The sequence below is a fragment of the Varroa destructor genome, unplaced genomic scaffold (genome assembly GCF_002443255.2).
Source record: "Varroa destructor unplaced genomic scaffold, Vdes_3.0 BEIS01000001.1, whole genome shotgun sequence".
NCBI lineage: Eukaryota > Metazoa > Arthropoda > Arachnida > Mesostigmata > Varroidae > Varroa > Varroa destructor.
Window position 1 is genome coordinate 71,319,829 of NW_019211454.1, and position 26,832 is coordinate 71,346,660.

General features: G+C 38.2%; 1 protein-coding gene across 7 annotated transcripts; it reads right to left on the minus strand.

Annotated features, from left to right (window-relative positions):
- Positions 1-955: 955 nt before the first annotated feature.
- On the minus strand, positions 956-25,647 carry LOC111246305 (band 7 protein AGAP004871-like). 7 transcript variants are annotated; one of them, XM_086977264.1, is made up of 10 exons: positions 25,063-25,647; positions 12,312-12,418; positions 11,940-12,012; positions 10,860-10,909; positions 10,516-10,610; positions 7,387-7,467; positions 6,012-6,137; positions 4,383-4,461; positions 4,074-4,142; positions 956-3,336 (listed from the first exon to the last, which is right to left on the minus strand). In XM_086977264.1, the coding sequence occupies exons 1-10, from the start codon at positions 25,280-25,282 to the stop codon at positions 3,211-3,213; spliced, it is 1,026 nt and encodes a 341-aa protein (XP_086833390.1). In that variant the 5' UTR covers positions 25,283-25,647; the 3' UTR covers positions 956-3,210. The 7 variants fall into 7 exon arrangements, with proteins under 7 accessions (XP_086833390.1, XP_022651405.1, XP_086833389.1 ...); XM_022795670.2 differs by having other exon boundaries at positions 10,860-10,900; positions 25,063-25,646; XM_086977263.1 differs by having other exon boundaries at positions 3,986-4,142; positions 10,860-10,900; positions 25,063-25,282.
- Positions 25,648-26,832: the final 1,185 nt, after the last annotated feature.

Below are 26,832 nucleotides of genomic sequence, written 5' to 3' on the forward strand. Positions count from 1 at the left end.
GCTATTACATTCATTTTCTCTATGAATACGTCGACGGGAGTCTAATCAGCAGAGAGATGTAATAGTTGGACGCCCAGTCCGGGGCGTCTATGCCTCAAGTCGACCAATGTATGTATGTAAAATACTTATTATAAAAGGCGCTATCTGGCTATATATTGAATAAAGGCTACTATTAGAAAATATCCGATTTATAAAAGTGAGAACATAGAACTAGAAAATGTATTAAATCAAAAGCAGAATAGAGGCAAAAATGTGCTCAAACAGTATTAAGCCGTTTTGGGGGCATTTATCGTTCTCGAATTGAGACGAGTATCGCAGTGTGTTGAGTGTGAACGTAGCGCAAACGCGATGAAAATTATCTAAAAAGGTTCCATTGGAGCTTTTTAGGCGGATGATCCTTAAACAAGGCGTATCAAGTTCGGTATTAAGCTCAAGTTAGACCGCTACAGAATTACAGTTACTAATAGCATTTTTGGGTGACGGAGTGGATCATCCGAAAAGATTGACTATATCACTACCAGTAGTTATACCAAAAATTAAGTATAGCTGAATATACTTTGGAATATATCTCTGCGCTACACTATAGAACAACGATTCCGATAATGAATAAATTGATAAACTCCCATGAAATAAGTAGGAACATGTTTGTTTATCAACAGGATCTAATACATAGGATCTCCTGGTACATATTCCAATGCTTGATACTAAGACTGGTTCATCTAAAACATCGTGCTATTATTGATGACCTAATTTATAATTTATACTTCTAGGAAGTTTGACAAAATATAAATATATTGAAATAAAATATATAATAAATAAAAATTAAGTTGTTAAATAAAACATATCTTGGATGCAATTGCAACTTATTATATGATTTCGCTACTGTGCTCCGTGAGAGAGGTGCTATTTGTGTTATAAACAACGCCGGGTGCTCTCGTTAAAGACTGGAGAAATATTTGTTTTTATTTATTTGGATTTGCTGTTTTTATTTAGAGGATCGTTCTTGCATTGTTGGTTGATAAATGGCTTTGAGTTTCAATGAGCGTTTCAATGTTCGTCCCTCGAAAGCAGTATACATATCATAATGATGCGTCATCAACTATTATTGACATCGGTTTCATGTACAGTAATTTAAAATTAATTTGAACGAAACCTTCATTCTCTATAGAAATCACATTGAATACTAACAAATAGAATATTGTGTTCCACATGTTATTATAGTGGTAATACATTTTTTTTATATTTATTTTTTATAAAAATTATTATAAAGGTAAAATCTTCAATGAAAGTTTCGCTATGATATTGTGTTTTATATCAGTATATATATATATATATATTGGTTTCGTGACAACCGTCGTGCTTTTACTGTCAATCACTTATAACCATAGCCAAAATCCTCCGATATGATCTATGGATATGGTCCACGGAACCGTTCAGATATCTTAAGCCAAAGATTTCACTGGGGTTGCTAATTGGAACATGTTATGGAAAAATAAACTATGGCCATATAGGATACGTTCCAAATAATCCAATTAGATGATCAATCGAATAAAACATTTCATTATAGCCTGCTTGCTTTAACACACTTTTGAGGAAAAAAAATAACGAGAAGATTTGTAATATAGTCTTTTTTCCATGTAGCTTTTCGTATCGAAATCAGTGTAATGTTTATGCTTAGCTAAAATGGATATATCTTGAGCTGGTTAGCAAAAGTTACTGTATGAAAGTCGCTATGGAAAGTATTCTCTCCTGTCATGCCATCAAGCAATCGAGTGTTTGTTTTGTTCCGACATAAACCTTTTAGCGATTATCATAGTATGTGTACAATACTAATTTAAAAATACAACTTCCAGTTAAAACGGTTACATTTTAACGTAATATGTCTCGCTACAAAAATCCAAGTTTAAATCAATTAGTCAATCATTATTTTTTATAAGTTAACAGCTTATGATTGAAAATCTTCAATAGGAATTCAAATCAATATTTCCATCAACAACAAATAACCTCTGTCTTGGGTTTTTATTAAATAAACCATTTTTCCACACTTCTATACTGAAATTAAGTGCAAAACTTTGCTTTTTATAATCAGCCTTCGCAGAAGTTAATCGAAGTGTAAGGCGGGCACTTTGTATCGATACTAAATGCTATGTTTTATCTAGCATATTTGCTTATATCTATAGCACGGTTTTATTATAGCAGGTTTAAATTTGGTTGAATCCTAAATGCTAAATGATACAGACGCTAGAGCTGTTGAAAATTTCATTTCTTTTTTTTTTTTTTTTTTTTACCTGTTTCTATTTTTTTGCTTTCGGTTAGGAATGGCCACAAAATTGCATATGAGAATTATTCTATGAAGCAAAACAATCGAAGAGTACAGAATTTAGTCGCGATAGTCATGGTTTTTACTGTGGTATAAATGACACAATAGGTTATATTGATAATGAGAAATTATCGTTCGTCATAGAAGTATTTATTTCCGTTTGAAAACAATTCACATCTAGCATCGCTTTGAAGTATGGCGACAGGGCTAAACTTAGTTTTGAACTTTTAGAAAGGATATATTTTATACCGTTCTGTTAGCACAGATGAGCCCTATATAGGTAAATTCGGCCCAAATTTACGTAATTATTTAATTCGCTTTTCAAAGTTGTGCTTCAGAATTATCTCGTTAGTGTTATGTGTGTGTGTTTGTTTGTTTGTTTGTTTGTGTGTAATACGTAACCATTCTGGTGGGATTAATCATTACTGCATGCTAACAGAGTATCAGTTCGTTGAATAAATGGGGCGACGCAATTATGTTTAACGCGGTTGGAAATAGCGACGAATATTCCTTCCTAGTTTTTTCCCGCTCAGACAATACATAATGACAAACGAAAGATCTCGGATATGGTTGTTTAGACGTTCAAGTGAGGTATATGATCACAAACCAGATCACTGCATGGACAAAATATTTACTATCGTTCTAACAGTGTACCTAGGCTGCTCCAACCTGAATCAAATATTCCCTATAGAGATTCTTGTAGAAGATTATACCTCCAGTAATCTTTTTCTGCTTCTTGTGAAAATCATTTACCTTCACGCACATATTTTGAAATAGGCAACCTTAAAACCGTCAAACTGTATTTTTCGTAAGTTCAATTCAATAATAAGTTTGTTTTTGAGTATTCCATTGGATATCGAAGGGGGTCATATTCATTGCGTTGTTCACACCTAATGGCGTACTCCGGTCCAAGACTGAATGATGTCAATCGGTATTGGAAACACGATGGTCGAGTTTTTCTCTGCGGATATGGTATTTAATGTTTGTAGGTAACGCAGTTGCAGAGCGGCCGGACTCTGTATAGATATAACACATTATATACACATTATAAATAGTCAGCGAAATGATTCAGCGAAAGAAACGAACGGCCTAGCACACGACATGACAGACCGCAACATTCGCTCAAACAAACAGTGTAAAGACAATGAGGATTATATTATAGTTTTTGGATTTTCCGTTAATGCATATGAGTAGTTTTTTCATTATTTTGAATAAAAATAATACCGTATAGGACTGACTTCCTAACACACTGTTTGATTAAACTGTCTAGATTTAGCACCGGGACCGTATGGCCGCAACGATTCGAGCGGTAACGATAACAAAGATCGGCAGCGTTCGAATTTAATGGATAACTTCAGCGGCATCGCCGAGCGAACTTAATCTCTGCCGTTCTAAACGCGACTCGGAGGAACGGTCAGCGTGTGACACATTGCCTCTTTAGCGGTGTGTATATTTTAAACAGTTCGCTCAATTGCTCAGAACTGCTACTATATTCCAGCGGATTGCATCAGGCTCGTATCATAGGCCTCCGCGATAACTTCGCCTGTGACTAAACATAAAAGAGTTTGGCCAGACATGACATGAGATGAGATTTTCATCACTGATCTCTTCGCTTTGGCCAAGTGAACGCGCAAAACGTAATCAGAAATATGCATAAACATTTACCTATCGAACACGTGGTGGGGTTGCTACTGACTTTGTAAGGAAGCGTAATGGAAACTCTGTGGAAACTAAGAAACAGGGACGATCTTACTTGGGCAATCACGTCAGCGGCTTCCTTAAGAGCTCGGGACGATTTCTGTTCCCCTTCAGCGGCAATCACCTGTCCGAATAAATGAATGAATAAATAAATACAAGGAAATCACAGGTTTTTGGTTAAGAATTACATTATAGAATTTGTTTTTAATTATTTACCGGAATTTATTACAAATTAGGATAATATCGTCTAAAAAAAAAAAAAAAATTCACTTTAACGTAGTGATAGGCTATATTGCAATGCAGCACTCATTAGAGGAAGATCGCTTCTGTCACTGTAAAACTCTTGCTTATATATTAGGTGCACCTTAGCGCGGGCTTCTCGTGCAGCCTCTGCCTCGGCGGCCATTGCCCTTTGCAACTGAACCGGGAGTCGAACATCCTTACTGCAATAGTCCATATCAAGAAAGCCTTTGTTATTTGAAAAATTCGTGAAAAAAACGCATCCATCGCATTAAAGATCTACGTCTATGTAAAAAGAAGGTCTATGTAATCTTCAATTAGGAGCTTCATGTTACAACCAATAGAAACATTTTCATGTACTGCTTTAGATAATCTTTGCCTAGTTAGACTTATAAGTAACGACTAGCTCATTAGGACTACGTATTTCTTCAACCTATATCATGCATAAAAAATGCATGTACAAGGAATTATAAATGGGCTGTATATTATTATTATTATCAAATCTGAGTATTAGATAGGGCGCTAAATAACAATGACATTGCGTTGAGTTTGGATTAGTACTTTACAGGGCTTGCGTTTCAGACATATAATGACAACTGTGATAGGGGGGTATTTTAAATATTTCTGATCAATAGATCTTTCTTTCAAGCTGATTTTTCACTCATTACGTCACCTTAGAAATATGCAATATTCCCCTATATCGAATAGTAGAAATTATTTGTAACCCGGAGCAAATGTGAATACCTTCAACTGAATAAAGGCTAGTTAGAATTGATTAAAAAGAATATCCAGAACTAAGAATGATATACCGAGTAACACCGACGACAGCAGCGCAAAGATGCCCCTACGCGTAACCCATAAGTCACGACGCACTGTTCACGGCCATCGTTGTGTCAAACACTTTCTGATCGTTTGCGCATAAGTATCATTTCATATATGTGTCCGGAACCTTCATGTATTCCTATCTAGAAATAAGAGTGCACGGCTACGGTAATCGCTGAGGGTCAAGTCAACTCTGGATGTGTTAGAGCGATTTTTAGATTGTATCTCACCGATACAAAGCCTTTAACAATCATCATCAATCGTATAATATTTTGCACAGTCATTGGGAGGTAGTTACAGCCCGAGACGGTTTCGGAAATGGCATAGTTTGTTGCATAGGTTATCGCTCTACAACAGCCATGGTCACACTACCACTGACACGTCCATTTAGCATTACCCCGCATACTCCATTAGAATTTTCCGTGTACCAAAAGAGCGGCTTAGTGTGCCCTATCTCCGGTTTATGCATATTAGGTCGCTAAGGGTCAGGGTGTAAGGATCGTTAAGGATCTCTTCAAGCGCATGCCCCAACTCCAGCCGCGTATCTTTCAGAAGCGCCGTAATATCCTCTCTCCTGCTTTAATAGAAGGCCGACCTCATATGCTGCATTCTAATCGTTGAAATCTCGTTTTTCGAAATTTCAAACTGAACGGTTCAATATCACAACAATGAAATGTCTGTAGACAAGATGGTCCATTGACTGTAACCCTTATGTGACTTATATTCGATCGCAAGACGTGTTCTAAAATAAATTTCAGACACGATATACTAGATACGCAAACAGGGTATACTAAGCATTTTACCAAAGCCTATTCTTACACTGTGTAAACCTCAACTATCCCATAAGCCGCGCGTAAAATTGTCCTCATAGTATGGACTACGATACCGCATGAATCATACGGAGAAGGGCTAGGATACTGTGCATACGCACATTTCCACGCGTTCGACTTTGATTCCCCAAGCATCCGTCGTCTCATCAAGGGTGTTTTGCATTGTGGCCGAAATTTGCTCACGATCTGCGAGAATCTCATGAAGATTACGCGTGCCCAGCATGTTCCTTTGAAGAAAAAAGACGTTTATTTGGTATTCGAATTTATAGTGCTTACAAAACAAGTACAACGCATAGATCATACTATAGTACGGTATATTTATTGTGTGACCTAGTGAACTTCTGCGAACAGGTGAGTTAATTCATAGAAATTAATTTTTGGCATAGGTATTAGCTAGCGCGAAGGGGTAGCGACATGAACATAGTAAATCTGAACTTTGCTGTATTCACACCGTTATAAAAATGAGGTAAGAAAGTGAACATTGTTGTCCAGACACAAAAACGCTTAATTATTTAGAAATATTTCTCAAACTTGAAACAGGACAGCGAGTCATATTAGCAATCGACCCTTATCGCTCTACTGCTGGATAACTGGCCGGCCGAAATCGTTGCCATAGGGCGATAGCTATTATCTTTCCTATCGAATTCCGCAATTGAGAAGCTTTCGTTGCTTCCTATTGTGACGCAAATCATCATTTCAGCGGAGGTTTTGTAATGGCCAATGCAAGTCGCATCGAAAGTTATGAATCTAGTCAAAAAAAAATGCCTGTTTCCTTTTTCAACGCAGCATGGACTACATAGGCAAGTTACTACTCTGCTAAATGGTAGGCGCATCCAGTACCCACCTTGCGTTAAACAATGTCATCGGGCAACGTTCGCATACAAGCAAACTGAGTAATTTACACAACCCACAATTTTCCTAGTTTTTAGCAGTTCTTTCTCCTGCAAATGTATTTCAATAGCGTGTGTTTTAGTTTCTCTAGTAATAGCTCCTGACCAGTCGCTCTGAACGTAGCTTCCTTCCGACTACTCGAGCATGTCAACGGCAATATACTGTTCAGCACAGCTTTCGGTAAAGCTGAGGTTGACTTCTATCTAAATGGGAGCAGTTAATTATTACTCGATGTGTTTCTTACCTCGTTTTTTTAAACTTTGCTTCGACGAATATTTTCAAATTCGGCTATGATTTGTAGCAGGGGAAAATGCTTCATTTCTACATAATTAAGGCCCGTTGTCAATCGGTCGTGCTTATAAATTATCGTTCGCAGAAGTTGACTGAGTCGCCTAGTGTTGACATCCAGGCTTCGATCGCTTGATCATTTTTTACATAATGTTGTCCATAGTAAAATATATCCTTGATAAACTTAGCCATTATTCGAAAAAGTATTTAGACTTGTTTATTCTTTGCACAAAACCAACTTTCTCATTTTCATGAATTTTTTTTTTTACTGTTACAATCGAATAGAGCGAACAATACCTGAGAGTAGTTTGGGCAAGGAGTCTTGTTGAATGATGTGCGTTTTCTACATTGGCCACTGACACAGCCGCGTTTTGGATTCTACAAAACGGAAAAAAATAACATAAATGTCAGTAAACTTATCGCTACTCAAAAATAAAAAAAAAAACTATTGTCTTAACAACGAATCTCTTGTGGCATGATCCTATTTTTTTTTTTGGTTTTTTTTCCAAGAGTTAGAAAAACAAATTTGATTGCTACCGACTACGGCTTGTGGAGACTGCTACAGGGAAGGTATAAACGTAGCTACGCTATAACAATTTTTGACGTTGTTTTGTAACTTGAGACAAACGAATGAAAGGATTTTTCGGTGTTTAAAATAGATCAGGACAAACCTTTAGTTGAGCTTATTTTTATACTTCATAACGTTTTCTTTATAGTTCAAGAAAAATTGACGTATGTCTATTATATAGGATACATACAAACATATGCATAATACACATCAGCCATAACAGCACGATAACCTGGCAGTAGAAACTAACTATTAAATCTCGGGTTGTGTGGCTGGTAGACAACTACCTCATCTTCCTCACTATCCTCATAATGAATCATATGAACTAATTAGATAATAATCGGCTAAGCGTGGCAGCACGCCAGGAATGAGTGAGCACGGTACACACGGGCTATCTCTCATTACCGAATAACCATGTGAAATTAATTAGAAATTTTCTGCACGGGCAATTGCCTAAGGTTGAAGAATCAAGAAGTAGGTTTTTAAAGCACCACTGTGCAGGTTATATCCGACGAAAAGTATTCCGCTTTTTTTTCGAATGCTTACTGCGGAAAGAAGACAAGCATCGCAGAACACTATTCTTCTTTCGTTACCATCCGTAAGATATTCGAGACTGTTTATCAGACCGCAGGCATTATTGATTCTTGCAAGCATGTGGAGCTTTTAATCTGAAAGATTCGCTTATGAGTGACAATGGCGTTTTGATACAATGTCTTTGGCATTCCTGTTATATATATATATATATATATATATATATATATATATATATATATATATATATATATAGGTTCAGGATGAGAATAACTGGCATAATAAAAGTTCTAATAAGGGGTTGTTCAGTCAAATGGCTCTTTTTAAACGATTCCTATTGTCCAAAATGCAAATCAGCGTGCTATATAAAGTTCTTAGTAAAAGACTGAGAAAACGTTCAGGTAACTGGCAAGCATATGCCGGAGTCTACATTCTGACCGTGTTAGCTAGGAAATTTATTCTGCTTTGCATGTTCTTTATTTTGGGCAGTACTTGTAGCATTGAATTTTGCTAGACTTTATGGGAATTGAGGTTTTGCTATGTGTCGAAGCAACGCATCGGCTACAATTCGTTCCGTATCACTATGCTCTAAAACTCTGTGTTCCATGTTTAGTATCTGCTATTGCAGACCTAGCCGATGTAATGTATCTAACTTGTTGAATATGATCTGTGCGTTTGGTCATCGATAATCAATATGTCTGCGACATTTGCTTTCATGTTGCTTGCCTTCCGCCACCGAAATTGCCGAAGTCCATTCAGTTATCATGGCATTATTAACAATATGCAATAATTCGTCTGCTGAGGACCGGTGGCAACAATCGATTACGCGTCGTCAAACGGTGGTTCTCAATCACTAAGTAGAACATCACTCACTCATTCATTCACACTGTGTAAATCTGTCCTCAATTAACGAGCTTCGCTAGCAAACTCAATTTTAGCTTGGGTGTAAAAGAAATAAAAATGGAGGTTCTCCCTTCTGTTAAGTGTCTCTTTGAGTTGTTCGTAGAAATGAAGAAGATCAGTGTTATTTCTATATGCTCTATTGAATTTTGTTTTAACTTTGGATACATTTATGATAGATATACTGCACCGTTCATTTTGTCTAGGGATAATCGTGGACGGAAAAAGCGGCGTTTAACTTAATTGCGTTGTCAGAAGACATCAGGACACTCGATGATGTCCTTTAACAACATGTGAAAGGACATTGCGTAAAAACCACAACTTATGTTATGTTCCAATCAAATGCTATATGGGTTACGGATTTTAAAATCAGATCTGATTTTCATAAAGGCACCAAACGAGATGGAACAGATTAGCAAAGAAGGAATAAAAATCAAATAGATTACCGGCGTTAAATTTCTATTAAAACATTGAAATCTACAATATAAAATACATTTATTCTACAAAAGTTTGATAATCTATTGTTTTTAAAGAAACGCATGCGTTATTTTGATTCCTCATGTGTCCAGAATTGGTAAAAGGCCCAAAACTTTCTCCGTGTAAAGGATAAAAAAACTTGAAAATTTCCCGCTAATCTCATTTATAGAATAGCCAGTCGTTATGTTTTGCTTTGAAATCCAGTTGAATGATCAAATCGTGGTGATGGTCGTATATGAACTGTAAGTTACCAGGTAAAAACCTATACGGGCCATTTGCCTATCGGCCGATAAACGACAAATAACTGGCTAAGGTCAAAGTTTCCTTTACTGTAAAACACGCAACAGCATCGGCGCAATAGAGACCTATCTTGCACATTAAGCGTAGGTGCCATTGTAGGCAATCGTTTGTTCATTACAGGCACGCAAATGGCCACTCGCCAATGAATTGTACCGCGCTATTCTGACAGCGCATAAATGATTTTACGTCAGCGGTCAATCACCGCATGCTTTCCCCTTTAAAGAGCCGATTGAAAGATGAACAGTCAGCCATTCGTGCTGGAATTTAGTGATAATAAGGTCGATGACATTTCCTGTCAGCTCGAGGGTGACTAAATGATGACGACGACAATATACATTTTTCCACAGGCTTTCAACAGATAAACGTGCAAGAACGTCCACACACTTCGCAGTTACATAGAAGTCAACTTATGGTCTCTCATGGTAGTGTAGAAGTTAAAACTATTCCGGTCGTGACAGAGTGAGTATGAGTCGGGAAAATGACGAAGAGACAAATCTGCGATGCCCAAACGCTGTGGAAACAAAGCTACGTCTGTAAATAAAGCTAAACTATTTAACTGATAGATCGATGCAAACACGTACTTGACTTTATATAGAAATTATCATGGAGAGTTTTCTCCTGCTTTATCTTAGCTCCCATAGTGAACGAACCTGTAATAGACGACTGCGTCGACCGATACGGTAACTGAGTCTTTTGTGAGAACCTCTTGGGGAGGAACGTCGAACGTCAAAGTTCGCAGATCAACCTAAAGAGACAATACATGTTGCCTAGTTAAATGGTAACATATAGTCAGTCGCTATCGGCCGTAAGTGAATCTAACAGTTTAAACATATTCACCATAGACAATTTATAGGAAATAAGTATTGCACCCATTGGACGTTGACAATAGTTTCTTTCGGAATCGATATTCGTATATAATTAAATCAGGTTGATGTCGTGTGAAAAGAGCGAAAAATAAGGTGCCACACGGATAAACAACTATAGTTCTACGAACCTTGGTGTAGTTTTCGATACACGGCATAATGAAGAAAATTCCTGTAAATTCTTAGGGTAAGCGCCGGTTAGGGGGACCGATAGCATCTTATTTATCCCAGTCTTCACGTGTAGCAGTAGTGGGGTACCCCTCGTATTTCTATTACAGTATGAGGCTCAAAAGTTGTGCAATAGATACTGAATACAAGCCTATTTTTGAACTGTGCATTCGCTGACACGCTAAGGATTACTTGAAAAATTGACCACTCAACGTTTTCTGTGTCTTTATCGAGAATTAAAATAAAGTTCAGTTTTCTCTCGATTCTCAAGAATGAGGATGACTTTTCCTAGGCGAAACTTTACGTTTCAGCTTGATACCTATTTACTTATTCAGACAGGGAACTTAGTTTAACACATATCGTTACTATTGTGCGAGAATTTTGATTTTATGCAACTTTATGGTCTCTCGTTCCTGAAAAGAAATCAGAATTAGATTATGCAAGCGAATGCAGACGCTGTGTATGCTTCTACTGATACTCTGAGGGTGGGAATCGACTGTCTCGGAGACGGGCTTATACAGTACCGCGAAGTCCATATTGGCTGCTGGAGAATAGTTATATTGACCCACCTCTTGATCATCTTAAATCTTATATACATCTCTGTGTAAGTGTGTACCTTCGTTCTTCATTAATACATCTTCGATAATGGGCCACAGAGGTAGGAGCATTTGTCTGAGCGGTTTCTCACTAGCTTTGCCTGATGTTTCCTCGTTGCGCTCTGTTTATTATCATGGCACTTAAGTCTGCGGTTAGTTTCGCTCAAAGGAAAATCGTTAGTTTGTAACTATGTTTCATCTAGGACATCAAAACGCTACGTATCACCTATTGGTCTATATGATTAGTGAAACTATGCAGTGAAGGTGAATTAGTTAATCTTCTATGGTGACGCGTACGCAATGACGTGTTTATATATGGTGTTTAGGCTCAGTTAATATGGGGTGATTCTCATTGACAGCCAGCTGATTATCGTTAGTGAACTGGTTTATTTTTTATGCATATTTTAGTAAAACTGAGGATGTCCGATATTCGAAGGATATACTTACCGGGTCCTTTAGATCCACCGGAAAGCAGTCGGCCTAATCGAAAGATCACAGCGCGCTCGTATTCTTGGACGACCTAGTTTACCCAAATGCCAATAACGACACGATTTCAAGAAGCGTCCGTGGAGAAACATGCCCAACATTCTGCTTATGATGATTATAACTAGTTCTGCTGCTATTACTGGACAATTATTAATTGTTTGCTATTTCTTCGTTTGGCAGTTGTGTACCCGATTTGGCCCGTGTACTGCCGTTTTGGCGCTGTACTACAATCCAAGTTGTCGTAAGTTATTTGGATACGCTTACATTAATTAACCCTTTTTGCCTTTGGCGAAGATACAGTCGATCAAGATAGAGAAAGTGACTTAAGCTGACCTTAATGCAGAAGAATAGCGACAGAGGAAAAGTTGCCCCGATTAGAAAAAGTGATCCCAGTGTAAGAATCCAACCGCAAACGCCGACATCATTGTCATGAGAATCGGCTGAAAATGAAATAGTAAAACATGGTAGAAAAAAAAGACATACCAACTTAGATTTTTTCAGTTAGATTAACAAAAAGCTTACATTTACCTATAACACTGCGAGTGTGTTCAACTCTTAAAACTCGTCCATGGATGAAGGTCGCAACCACGTTATTAGTTTACGTAAAGTTAAAAGTGACAAGGCAAGATGACTTTTCGGTCCCACCGTTAGCGCATAGCAGTAATATATTCAAGGTTTCCACAATCCCTAACAGCCATAAAACATCGAATTACGAAATGTATAACTTTGCCCATACATTACGACATCGGGTAAAGCTCTCGGGAGATCGTGAAGATTAGTTAACATTGCTACCAGTAGGTAATTGAAAACTGAAGACAACTGTTCCCAGACACATTTAGCCGTAGACACGGCGGATGATAAACTGAAAGCCCTAAGTAATTCCCTGCATGCCACAAGCAGTAACTATAAACTAGGCTACGTTCCTAATACACTCACCCTTCGTTGATCTATTAATTATATCAGAGATTTAGGAATTCGTGTGCCGCTGGGCTCTTTGAAAATTCAGCTCCTGGATCTAAGTCTGGCACACGAGTCACAAACAGAGACAGATTTCGAGATTAAGGTTTACAAAATGTTGGCATTCCTTGTATCTATATTCGTACAGAATTTAGAGATTGATATATAACTGACAAATACATTAAAGGATACGTTTATTTAAACTTTGCATAACTTTGCGTCACACAGTGAATATTAATTGCCAACATCACTTCTAACGCTGCATTCAATACAAATTAAATAATTTCGACTGACCGAACAGTATTTCCAGTCTCTACGAAACCCCTGAACACCTTGCATATTAGCATTATTTTCATTGAAGTATGTATGCTTCGTAAGGTTTTTTTATTCACGCTACAGTAAGATATCAATTCTGAAGCTCCAGAGCCCTATTGCCAGTAGAGAAACAGTATCTCAGCTTCTGATAATATGAAATCCTCATTTTTCCCGACAGGGTGCTTAAGACAATGGCAACGTATAGATATATAAAGTAATCGTACCTCGTGTGCAGAGTTTGTCATTGTCAGCAGTTCGATTGGTCATAATTATTAGTTAGATGTTAGTTGGTGATGCGACACTATTACGTACGTATTCATCTCTTCATTCGAGGACCTTGTGTATACAAATAGGCTTGGCGCAAACCGCCGCATCCAGATCCCAATAGTTGCGTTTACAGATACGATATTGGTCCGTTTGCGAATTCAAACTACTCTTGCAACCTTAAAAATTCGTTTCCTGGCATAAGGAGCCTAAATTCATTGTGGTGCCTATTAGTAGCATGAAGACGCGACTTTAACACGTGAAGCTTTGATGTTCGTCATGTCCTGATGTAACAACAACATTCGAATTACACGCAGGAAAAATCTTACTGCTGATCTAAGAGATATAAAGATAGAAATAAATAAAAATATCATCTATAGAGATCCACTGCGACAGAGGTTATAATATCATAATCAGTAGGACATAAACAACACTTGAATTCTCTATAGACCTGCGTCTTTTCGGACCACAAATTTTGTCATCTACTCTACTAGTAGCACCTGCTTCCCCCCATTCCCCCTAAAACAGTTAAATAATTAGACAGATATAAGCAATTTTAACAACACCAGATTCACTATAGGCAAAGTTCAAGTTTGCCAAGATCCCTGAGTCATTTACAGTATCTAAGAACCAATCACTGGTCCCCGAATCACATTTGATACCAGTTTTCCATTAGCTTTATTATGTCAAGTCCTCAGCTCAGACCACACTCATTTTCTGAACCAAGCTAAAATGTACCTGCCGTAAAATAATCATCGATTTATTAATGACTGCACGAATCTGCACGCCTGTCTATGAAACGGCATAAGGAGTGATTAGCCGCAATGAATGCTCAAAAGGCCACACATGCTATTACGCGCATCTCATCTAGAATATGTCGTCTAATGATTAAAGAGCTACGGTACGTGGAGGACCAACAGCAACATTGGATATTTTTTGAGTGCAAGCGAGTTTTTCTCTTGGAAAAAGGAGATAAACATGTTTATAGCTTCCCTTGTTTTTTATAAGCAAAGCAAATCTTTTTAGGCGCCACATTGTCACCGGCGTTCGAGTCAATGCAGCATTCGTAGTTTTGAAACAGCCATGATAGTCGATATTAGGTGTTGCTATTTTCCCAATATGCATCATTTGTTCGTACGCTAAAAGAGCAGAACAAAGGACGCCGTATACGATAGGTAATGTAAAATATATGTATTAGCCCACAAAGTAAACGATTCTCAGTAATCTCTTGACAGCAGATCGTAGATGATTTTCTATAAAATGAGGTAGATTGTCATCCACTCGCCAATTCGTAGCGGCTACCAATGACGGGAGAAGTTACCGCGAGTTTTCTACCATGAGTTTAACTAAAGATATTTGGTTATCGGACCTATGCATTTTGATGCCTTCCTTAATTCCGTATTACTAGATCAAGCCATTGCGTTCGTCTTCGCGTTACAGTGGCCAGGGCGCCTATAGAAACGTCAGAATCGTCAAAACGCGTCCACTTTGTTTCATGGTAAATTTCTTGTCGTCTCCTGCCCGTTCTGATGTAAGAAAAAACTTGCGCATCTCAGGTCCTACGAGGCATATAGTTGGCTTCAAATAATCAAGGAGGTTTATAACTTTGGTAAGAGTCCGTTCGACGGAAAGACGTTAGACTTTTGCTTATGATGCGTTTGTGGTCGTATTTCAAAAGGACCTGGCTTCTTTCTAAGACGGACACTAATGGATCGGTGCACCCTTGCTGCGACAAAGAGCCTGCTCAATAATGCCCCAGTCACACAACAGACTTGAACGTACATGACCTAAAAGTGTCTGCCTTTTTCTGTGATTACAAGTATTAGCGCTCGAATTGAATAAAGGCTGTGCAAAATCGTGCTAAGGATATTGCAAATTCTCACATGTGCATAATGTTATAGTTTACATGTTTGTGTATCGCGACTATGTTAGGTTTGCCAAACAAAATGCTGTACAACACCTTTAAATAAAGTTCAGCACACCTATCATAACTAGAAAACATCAACAGAACTTATGTGGACAAGGCGATTTATTTTCAACTATATGCGTTAAACAGATATGAACGGTTTGTAAATTTCCCATTCAATGTTTGTCGATCAAATGGCCTGAAGCTCGGTAAAATAGGCATACTTTTCTATCGGAAAAAGTTAAAACGTGTTACCTTTTATGGGTATTTATTTTTAATCGACGGCGGGTCTTTTTGCAGTTGGGATAATGATATTTTGTTAATAATACGAGCAACAGCTGAACAATTTTAATTACCACTAATTCCAAACAGTACCAGCAATAATAATGGTGGGAGTAGAAGTCACAATATAAACACTTTGTTCGTTCCGACAGATTTAGATCAATGTGTGTCGATGGTATTCAGCTTCGAATGACTGTTTCATCTTCTATTTTATCTCATGACATAGACAATTCTATTAGATAGCCCCATTACGACAGCTTGTAAATAACTGTTGCGAAGCTTTTCTGTGGGGCAAAGTTCTTCTGTATATTAATGACTTCAACTAATGATGTTAAGTAAGAAAGCCAAAGGCCGGCTTTTTGAGTGGCGGCGGCGGCGGCGACGAAGTGCTAGGTAAATCCTTGGCTTTATAATCATTATCATTACAAGAAATAGCACATATATTACGAGCAACGCTCACCATTTTGAACTAGTGAAGATGTGTAGATTATCCGTGAAAGGATCAATCATCAGTATAAGTTGCTCGTTACAATGGTTCAGGATGAACCCTCTCAGATCTGTCTGTGAAAGTTTTGAAATAAATCTGCCTCTGTCGTACGAAGAAAATCTGAACAGCTAAAAACGACAGAAATCTTTCGTCATTGTGGGACTTCGGTAGCAGTATTTATGGTGATCTCAAGCGACATACATTAGCATTTTATGTCATCCGCAGAGCCTATAGCGTAGAACGGCTTAGGAACTAGTAGATAATGTTTATTTATTTAGCTAGTTTATTTTGATACTATTTATCTTGCTTGCAATAGGGAATCTTCGTAAAGTATCCGTGGTACATTTTTTCAAAAACAATTAGTATTAGAAGTCTCTCGCACCTCAACGCTTGCCTATGGCTTTAGAACGATAGATTCCACTGCTTTAAACATTATACCTAGCACTGAGACGGCACTTTGAAAAAAGTCGCTTAACTGTATGCATACCCATTTGTTGACATAACCTGAAAGCTTCGTTGCAGTTATACTTCTGGGCTTTTTACGGTCAAGAAATCTGGCTCGATTTCCGCCGGCCACGAACTTTGCCGGACCTCATTTTTGACGTACTCACCATTGCTCACATGTTTCGTATCGCTGAATATGTTGATTACGTCTTGTTTATTGAATTTCGATTTTTCAAAGGGTGACCTTTTCCGCTTTCAGCTATCGCTTTAGTGGCTGACAGAGCGTAAACCAACATTTAAAGTATTAAGTCTCCTTGACAAAACAATAGTCATAATCCGACGAGGCTCGTAGAGTCCACTAAACCCATTGCAAACTTTTGCGAAATAGTATTTCTACGAGACGTCCGTGAAATTTTTTTTCTATTACAAGTATATAGTATAGTTGTCCGGCAATAATTGAAGTGTCTGCGGAAGTGTCTCATCAGAACATATTGAATGAGCACTAGCAACGAAATGCAACATCTCTCTTGGGACATTTTCTCAGAGTAAATAAAATTAACATCCATAACAACAGATTACAGTAGCCTTACCTCTCGCTGTTTGAGTTTGTCTCTGTGCCAGTAAGCGGGTGGGTCGTCAATTTTTGGAAGCGAGTTTTCATGTTTTGCCAGATTTCTCATTGGCGACGAGTCGGTCTTCACATATGATCGTCGGTACTCAGTGAATCGATAAACGCCACCAGGCGCGTTGCAACAGCGAGACAAGTCGATCATGTCGTGGTGATACATGGCGCCAAACGTCATACGGATCGTCCGCTTCTAATTAAATCTGTGCACTAAGCTGTGACAGCAAATCGTACATACTATAAAACTTTGTTTGTAGAAATGATTATTTCCGTTTCCGCTTAACGAAAATGAATGCAATTAAGGGACCCGGCATAATTCATCCTCATGTAATATTTCTGGTCACTTCTTCATACAAGGACCAGTACATGCAAAAGTCATACAAGGACCAGACGTCTGACAAGAGAATTCCGGAAGGTAGGGCATCGTTTGAAAATGGGTGCATGAACAGGATACGTCTGTCATTGGCACCCGTATCAGTTAGTTCAGGCAACACGTTTTGCCGATGAGACAGATACACTCTGTCTCAACAAGCACCGCTCTTGGATCCTGAATCTCAACGAATAAGTGGCTCTTCTATGTACAATAATTGACTATGTAGGAATAACCCACGTCTTATCCATAGATGGTGTTGCTAACACAGGACGACCTTAGCTACGGTCCTTGTATACCAAATAGGAGAGTGGCACTTTTGGTGTTATTATTATAACTCCTGTTCTATTAAATGATATCCTCATTTAACTGTTCAAAGGAAACCGTAGCTTCCTTCTTATTTTAGCCTCTAATTAGCAAAAATTCGAGGTCGAATAGATAAATTATTATAGGATAGCTCGATATTATTTTCCAAGGCTAATAAGCACTGAGAAGCCATACGGGCTAGTAGAAAATGAGAGTGTTGCTCTCCAAATAAGAGTCGAAATTCCGTCTTGGAAACTTTAGGCAACTTGGGGTCTAGGTTCAAGTTACAAATCTGAGGTGAAATTTCACAGAAGCTGCAAGTGGATAAGCCCTTTTCTACTCTTGCGAGACAGGGTACAAAAATAAGAAGGTCTTACGACATGCGCATGGCAGTACACCGTCCTTTTTGATGATACTTTATCAAAGATAGCATTTGAATGATACTTCGGTTGTACCTAGTAAACAATACATAGGTTATAGGATATAAGACACGATGTAGAGAGTAAATATGCACTCTAGATCCCCATATCTGCAACCGTTTCAAATCGAAAATACCCGGAGTATCTATTATCTCTTTAGAGATCATTTTCTAGCGTCAGAAACAACGTCGAACGGACATCAGAACTAAGCTAAGATGGCCACAACGCGTACAAAATTATAAATTATAGAATTAAAGTATGACATTGGCTTGGAAAAATAATAAGCGCATTACATCCACCTAAATTAGATGTACACGAGGTTTCCTTACTAATAGAACAACATTCCTTGCTTGTTTACTTTAAACAATTCCTGAAAGCAGCCGGTCGGATACATATATTCTACAACACTTGAAGCTATTGCGTATAATTTTATTGAATTGAAGTGGATAAATTGGCCGGAGCGTGATAGAAATCCACACGCATAATACATTGATGATGAGTTCTGGCCAAAAAAAAAGTTGATGAAGTAAATGAAGTCTGTTGTAATAACAAGACCTGGTCGAAAACAATGAATTAATAGACAAGTTGTTAATGAATAATAGACAAGTCGTTGAAGAGCGCTCGAGTAAAATAGGCATGGGCAGGCAACTTGAGATGCAGACGCCAACCGGAAGCGCCTGAAGATAGGGAACTCGGCGATAATCATATAGGTAAGCTGTATGGTAATAATACTTGTTGAGCTAATTTATCATTTTTAATGGTAGGCTAATACCAAAGTGAAAGATAAAGGCCTTGCTAATATTCAAATCCTACTTGTAGCGAGCATGGAATCTACATGAATCTAATTATCTACACTTTTTATAAAGCGAACCCAGATATCTGTTACACGAGTCAGGTCCCACTTAGAAGACTTGGGCAATGCAATCGGTAGTTCCTGACCTAGAAAAGGGCCTACACAAGACCGCACTACAATGTTACCAACATAAAACTATTCGCGTCCTGATAGAACTTCAATGCTGGGTTGCATCTTTACAAAGGTTCATCATTACACAAATCACTTGGGATAAATTCATCAAAGAAGCTACGGCGCTTAGAGCGCTACGCTTTGCAGCAGGTATCCGCCAGTGGTACCTTTGCTTGGTCAACTGCTGCTCGTCGTATACATCGAAAAATGCTATATCCATCTCGATTTTGGCTGGAGTACAACCGTACGGTATATTTTTCACCATAGTCAAGACGAGAATCGCATCGTTGCAGATGTACAATCGATCTCCACCACGCGTTCGGCTGTTAATACTGCTGTGTCGCAGCTCTGGGTCAATGGGACAATTTGAATACTGCCAATTTTGAACGAACGATATAAGGTCAAATACTGATACCTTTACGGGACCGAATCGGTAGCCAGTATACAGTCAAAAACAAGATATATATTATTTAGTCTAGTTTATAGTGGTTAACGGTGATGAGGCTAAACTAATCATTTTAGATAGATGCACGATACGATAACGAGCGTTAACATTATAAGTATTTGATCGAAATAAATGTTTTAAAAAAGATTAGGTAACACTTAAAGCTGATAACAAACGATGAGTAACTTTAGCGTTTTTGATTCCTGAGATTACCTTGCGAAATTCCTCTCTCTAGTGTTATAAGTCGAAAAATTCTGCACAGTATATTCTTTAGCCGTCTTATAAAGTGTAACTAGGTGTTAACCGCACGAAACTGACGACTTTGCACGTGTTTTTTTGGGCTTGCCCTTAACTTATTGTCGAATCAGAAGAGGCGTCCTATGATCGCTGCTATCTGCTGTGCCAGCGCTTCCGTTCGGTCTAAAGCTTACGAACTAAAAAACCGTCATCTCCCATAGTGAACCATCCGATCTGGCAGCACTACAGGATTCACAAGCAAAGGACATGCATTATAGGTGGAGACGCTTTAATGGAATTGATATAAGTAAATATGTATAGAAGTGAACATACCCTTTTACGGAGGGACACCTTCGCGAGGCTTTGTTGTAGAGAAGTGAACGAGGTTTTTGGCCTTCTCCACAAAATTGAACGTCATTTATAATATATCATAGTATAATGCTAAACCGAATTTTTATCGAAGAAGCATTACATTTCTCTTAACTGATTACAAACCTACATGAAATTAACAATCGTTGTTTCAGGTTAAATCAGTGAATCTGAAAAAGCTTTAGCTGAAGATTTCACTGTTTGTTAATTACATATATATATATATATATATATATACTCTCAAAACCGTAAGGGAACAACGAATCGTTAGCCGAATGTATTTGACACCCCAGTGTTCTTTTAATTTTCTTATATGATTTAGTAGTCCAAATGGCACATAAAAAAAAAAAAAAAAGGGTTCCCTCATTGATACTTTCAGCCGAAGTTTTGGCAACTCGGACCTGCCGAGCCTACTTTAATTCTTACGAGACTAGTTAAAACTATGAGCTTTAATAGCATACGAACACTCGTTTATTCCTTGTACCTTGCCCGCTATTCCTGCCCTCCTAGTGTCTGTTCCGTTCCGCTGCTGAGGAGGTCGATTTTGTGCAATACGGAGTCGTGGTTAAAAGTTGCCCCCGTTGAACTATGAACACCGGACGCCAACTTAGGTAATATTATTATCAAGCTTCACCTTTTCAATTAGATTTATAATGTGACCTAGTCCAGAACACTGTTTAGTGTTTGTTCAAAACATCACGAGGGGTTTCCATATGTGGGATTATTTTCATAATGGTATTCAGCCATCGGTGGTGTCTAAGCACTGCCAGTTCATAGTAAAATGAACTGAATTTTGATTGACTTGATCATATTAGCTCGGTGTGGCAATGAGAATTGTTTTGCGGGAGTTTTACAGGTTCTTCAACTACTACCTGGGAGTTTATGAGTCCAGCTTGGTTTAATAATTGAGTTAGAGGATCCTTTATTGGAGACATAAGTAGGCTGAAAACAATTTTATTGACTCCTGATATGCAGCGCTTAAATCAGTGTTGTGTAAGACAAAAAGAATGAAGTTAATTCATCCTTTCAGGAGATCCGCTTTGCAAAAATAATCTATGGCCGAGTATGCTTCAACGAAGCTGCGTAATAGCAAGCTGAAATATGCTGGGAGGAAATTCTAATGATGAAAACACATAAATGCTGCCGGCCTTAAATGCTCATTCGTGGGTAAGGTTTCACCAAAATGGCAAAGGATAATTTTTACTGCTCGGATATTGATTGTCTTTCGGTCACCAGATAAAACGAAACTAGTTTGAAAGGCTCTAATTGCGGCATATTGAAGCGCCGCCAGAAACTACACTTGCCTATTTAGAGAATATACCTTGTAAAGGACACAAATAATATATTCATACGAATAAAATACAAAGATATAAAGACAAGGACGTCGTCCTGTGGAGAACTCCACTTCGATAAACCCCAAGGTTAATGCATAGGGCAAATCTCTAGCGTCTGGAGGAAGTCTGTACCAAACGGGTCTAGGATGCAGAGATTTAATTTGCGATTAATTGAGTTCGTTAGAAAATACTAGAGATATAAATAGGTTGTGTCTTGTTTACACTTAATTCATAGCTGCGGTTGTTTGCTTGCTTAGCCGTTCACGAAGGATAATTCACAGTCAGTTTTCTAAAAAAAAAAAAATACTTCTAGGTCGGCATAAATACCTAAAATGTCCTCGACTTGCCTAATAGATATTTCCTAATCAAGTTATACCAAGGGTGACTCTGGAAACATTTGATTAGTGGCCTCACCTGGGGTGCATATACAACTCTTCGGTAACTCGATTTTAAATATCACTCACATGAAAACTGTGTTCAACAAACATGCAGGCTCAAAGGCAACCTGCAATTGCAGAATAGCATCCAGTTAGGAGAGCAATGCAATCATCAATGAGTGTAAAAACAATGATTCCATATTTAGACATTGGGCAGTTCTATTGACGCATTGATTACTTCCCATTGACAACGCCTGCACCACTATGTGATAAACCTTGGGGCTACAAAAAAAACCAAAATCACCTCTGAGCTCATCGTAGTTTGCTGAAGTCGAAACTTCTATGAGCTTGGATCGTTTCCATTGGACCGCACATAATAAACCGTATTTATATGGTCCATCAACCGTAAAGCTTAACATAGTTGCTTTCGACAGCTCAGCTTACCCTTCGATTTGCAATGACACTTTAGGTGGCAAATCTTGTGGATTTAATTAAATTTTCTATACTTTTTTTGAAAGTATATTTTTACACACCTATACCCAAGTGATTGTGCCGAACATAATGTCCGTTTGCGTAGTATCTGGTTGTCAAAACGAAATTTTTAGGCCAAAACGAAAACAAGTACTTTTTAATTTTAAAATATTATTAGAAGACCATTATGATCGACGAACTTTTGCTATTCTTTTAGTGACGCCATAATCCCGTCACTGCGGGGCGATTTTTGCATCCCTCTACTAAAACTTCGCGGTATTACGAAAATTCTGCAGGGAGCTAAGTAGATAATAGTTTGATAGTGCAAGATCTAAGCTATACCGCAGATGCTACTTATTTCACTAAACACCATGTGTCGTCTTCGTTGTCAAAATGGGGTCACAAAACCTTTCCTAGCTTTTCGTACATCACTGTCGTATGCACTTCTACCATGATCCACCGCTTTAGATGTAACTCGGTTTCGCTGCGTTCCCGTAGAGGATCGCGGTTGGAGATACTATGAAGTGAGGTTCCCTGTGTCAACTCAGGTGGCACCCAAACGTCGTGCTCTTTATTGAGGTCGGGTGACTTCAGACGGTTTAAAACTGTTTGGTGGTGGATGCAGAATTATCACAGCCACTTACATGACATTCTTCCTCCATCTTTGCGCAATAATTTTATCAGCCTTTTTTGTGATTAATCGGCGGCCCCGAGGATCCCTTCTTGAAAACAACAGGGCTTTTAACAGCACATATTTTTATTAAACGTAAGTTAGGTAAAGTTTTGAAATATAGTAAATCTTCCCGGAAATTCCACTCACCTTGAAGGTATTTTATCTGAAGTTTAAATTAACAATATTTTAATAATAACAACTTTAGCACATTTACTACTTCGTTTCCAGGTGACATCGGTCCAATTTGACCTCCGTATATACATATGTACACATACGTGACCCATCTAGCTGGAAATTAATGATTCGACAACTCAGTATTATGCATGCTCCGTTAGCCTAGCGCTTGAAATAATAGCGCTTAACTGAACATATATTTACTATTGTTCAGTTTGCAAAAAGACCTGTAAAGGTCTCAACTGATTTGAAGTCCAACAAAACTTTGAAGCAACGAAGCCTACTAAATAACATTAGTTCTCGAACAAACACGTTGAGCGAATCTAGGTTTGATGGAGAGATTACTCACTGAGCGAGTGCCAGAGAAGTTCATATATTAATGTTATCCTTTTCATTGACATATAGGGTTGCACATATATATTACGGAAATAAGTAGACTTGTCAGTTAAATGCTCTGCATGGAACGCGACTCTGTTACAGAACTAGGAGGTTCCGACCCAGTATACACTATGTTAGGTACCGCCGTTATGCATTCCGTCGGATGACTGGCTTCCAGGATGAAACAGAGTGTGTCTATGCTCGGATTCGAACCTGAACCATAACGTGCTCCTAAGACTGCCAGGCAATACATATGTTCATCTAGCTCGACTTTCAACAATTACCTAAATGACAACATATAAACAAATCAGCGCAGTGAACTATGGAAAGTTGTTATACCGTTTTTGTCACGCATTTTTTTATACAATCATGTCTGGGTTGTTGCGTACTGTGTACCCGTCACATACTATTTGCCGAAATATCAATCGACACGTTAAGTATATTTATTAATATAGATGACCACCGGAAGAAATGATTATACAATTGGAGCAAAAATATTCTTTCGTTAAACCACGTACCGAACTCTGGAGTACTAACCCAGGCGATCGAAACGACACTGCTATTGACGAGTGCCCAAATACGAAAGCGCAAGTTCACTTCAAGCTATATACAACGGTGCTATCACCCAATTTTCTATCTCCAAATAACGTTCTTCGTAAGTTCATATGATATTTACGGTAATCTGCACATATTCTATCGGGTATTGTACATTTTTATATTACATATTGGCCAACTTATGAAAATAACTGCAGATACAATAAACCCATAATAATCTCAGCTCCGTAAAAAAAAATGTTTGTTAGTTTATCAAACATACTTAATCTACATATTGCAGAACGTATGAAAAAGAGAACACTACATTCAGAGCAGATTCGTGTATTTTTTTGGAAGTTGGTAGATTAAATTAAAGTGACTCAGGCTGTAAAAAATTTGTTCATTACTTACCGACTAGAAGAGACATATCGGGGTCGGACTTTGGTTCGGAGGATTGCGAATATAATATAATATGACGCTCGTTTTCAAGCGGTTTCTTAATATTTACTGATAATTTCGATAAAAGTGACTTTTTTTTTGTTGATCTGTCTATAGAAGATGATAGTGCCATTGCAAATGTGTAGCTCGTTGAATTCACAATTAAGTGAACGGCTCGCGCTAGTTCGTATCAGCAACGTATAAAAATCGTATCTGCTTTGTCGTCTGAATTTGTTAGTTGTCTCAATTATTCTTGCAATCAACCCTTCGACATCTTAGATAAAGACTTACGCCCAAGGCGCAACGATCACTCACCAAAATTGCGAATTTCACGACCACTATTTCGATCTTTTACGGAGTCGAACGTCATTTTTTCTGAACAGTTATTGTTAGTGCTGTTACCGGTTGCGATGGACACCGCTAAGCTTCGGGTAGACGCTTCACAAGACTCGCTTTTGACGAGACTGACAGTGCTCAACGAAGGTCTATCAACTTCGTCTATTGATAGGGAGGGCAAAACCTGCACAGGCCTCATCTACTCGAACAGGCCCTCACATATGATATCTGTTTGAATCCACCTTCGAGCTTTTTGTACGTAGGCCAATGCTTTTTTTCTGGTTGGGTCAATAACCCGGGTTCTCTAATTCTGTTTTCGAACTATTCACCACAAAATGACGTGTGGAACGAAATTTGTGGTATACAGGTCAGGATAACGGAGCTTTTGAAAAACTACACAGTTAGAGTGCTATGTTACTATGTGAAAAGCAAACTCTTATGTTTTGTTTCGTGTTGACACAATGGTCATGAACGCGCTTGTTAAGCGCTGACTTTTAATATTGGCTTTACTTTGGTGCTCCGATTCTTAAATGCGCTGGCGTGCATCAGTCGGCATAATGACAACTCCATGCGTGAACATATTTGCTTGGTACGTCCTCATAGGTAGAAACATGGCTATAACAAGATACCCTCTCCCGCTTGTGTTATCGAGCCTTTGAATTTACGTCAGACCATCGACCGGCACCCGAACGTCTTGTAGTGAACACAGCCGAATATGAGATATCATATACGCCAACAAACTATAGCACAGAAACGGGGGTTTTTGTGCCAATAACCCCGCTATAGCCCCCGTACCGACGTTCACGCTCCTGCCCCAATCAAGCTAGGCTCCCTTCGCTCACGACGAATACTTGTTGCACCGTTCAAGAGATAATTGAGGCTAATGCGTTATTAGAAGAATCTAGTTATCCGTTTGGCTTGTAAACGATCAACAAACCCTGATTGAAGCCCACTGCGCCTAGGTGGAGTTAAAAACGACTGAAGTGTCGTGGAGAAGCCAAACAAGCTAAAAAGGTAAGAAAGCGCAATTTTTTTATCTCGGCTATTTAGTGGCTATCTTTGACGTTCCTAAAACACTTAGTTCTTAAGACAATACGCATGTTCTCAAAATGGTTTCACTCGCCAACAATACTGTCAGCTAGCTAGATATAGTGGGCAGAAAAAGTGGACATACATACACGAACGACTGTACAGTAAGTAACTTGTTTTAGCGGTCGAATATGATGATATTGGCAGCGACCTTCAACGTACCTCAAAAATTATCGCTTCAGGCCCTTCAAATATAAAACGATCGATTGGCGTTTCGGGGCTCGTCGAGGTAGCCCATTTTACTACCACGGCTGTTCGCTTCGTTATTATAATATAGATATAGATAATCCCTTGTTGGCTTATTTATTTATATTACCCTGTTACTTTTACCGTCATCCAAATCAAACTTCAGAAGTGTTTTTTTTTTTTAGAGAAAAAGGCTTTTATAATTTTAGTTCGTTTCCTTACCTGTGTCACTTAAATAATCCAATCTTGACTCACCGATTTGCGAAGAAAATAAAATACTTCACGTTTAATATATATATATATATATATATATATATATATATATATATATATATATATATACAGTAGCTTTAATAGAAGCAGAGGTGGAATAGATTTCAATAGAACTGCCAATCAGGATTAAGAAAAAATTAGAGGTACCTTGTTCATGAGTTAAGGCACCAGTTACAAGCTGTTCGCCACACACTACTTACT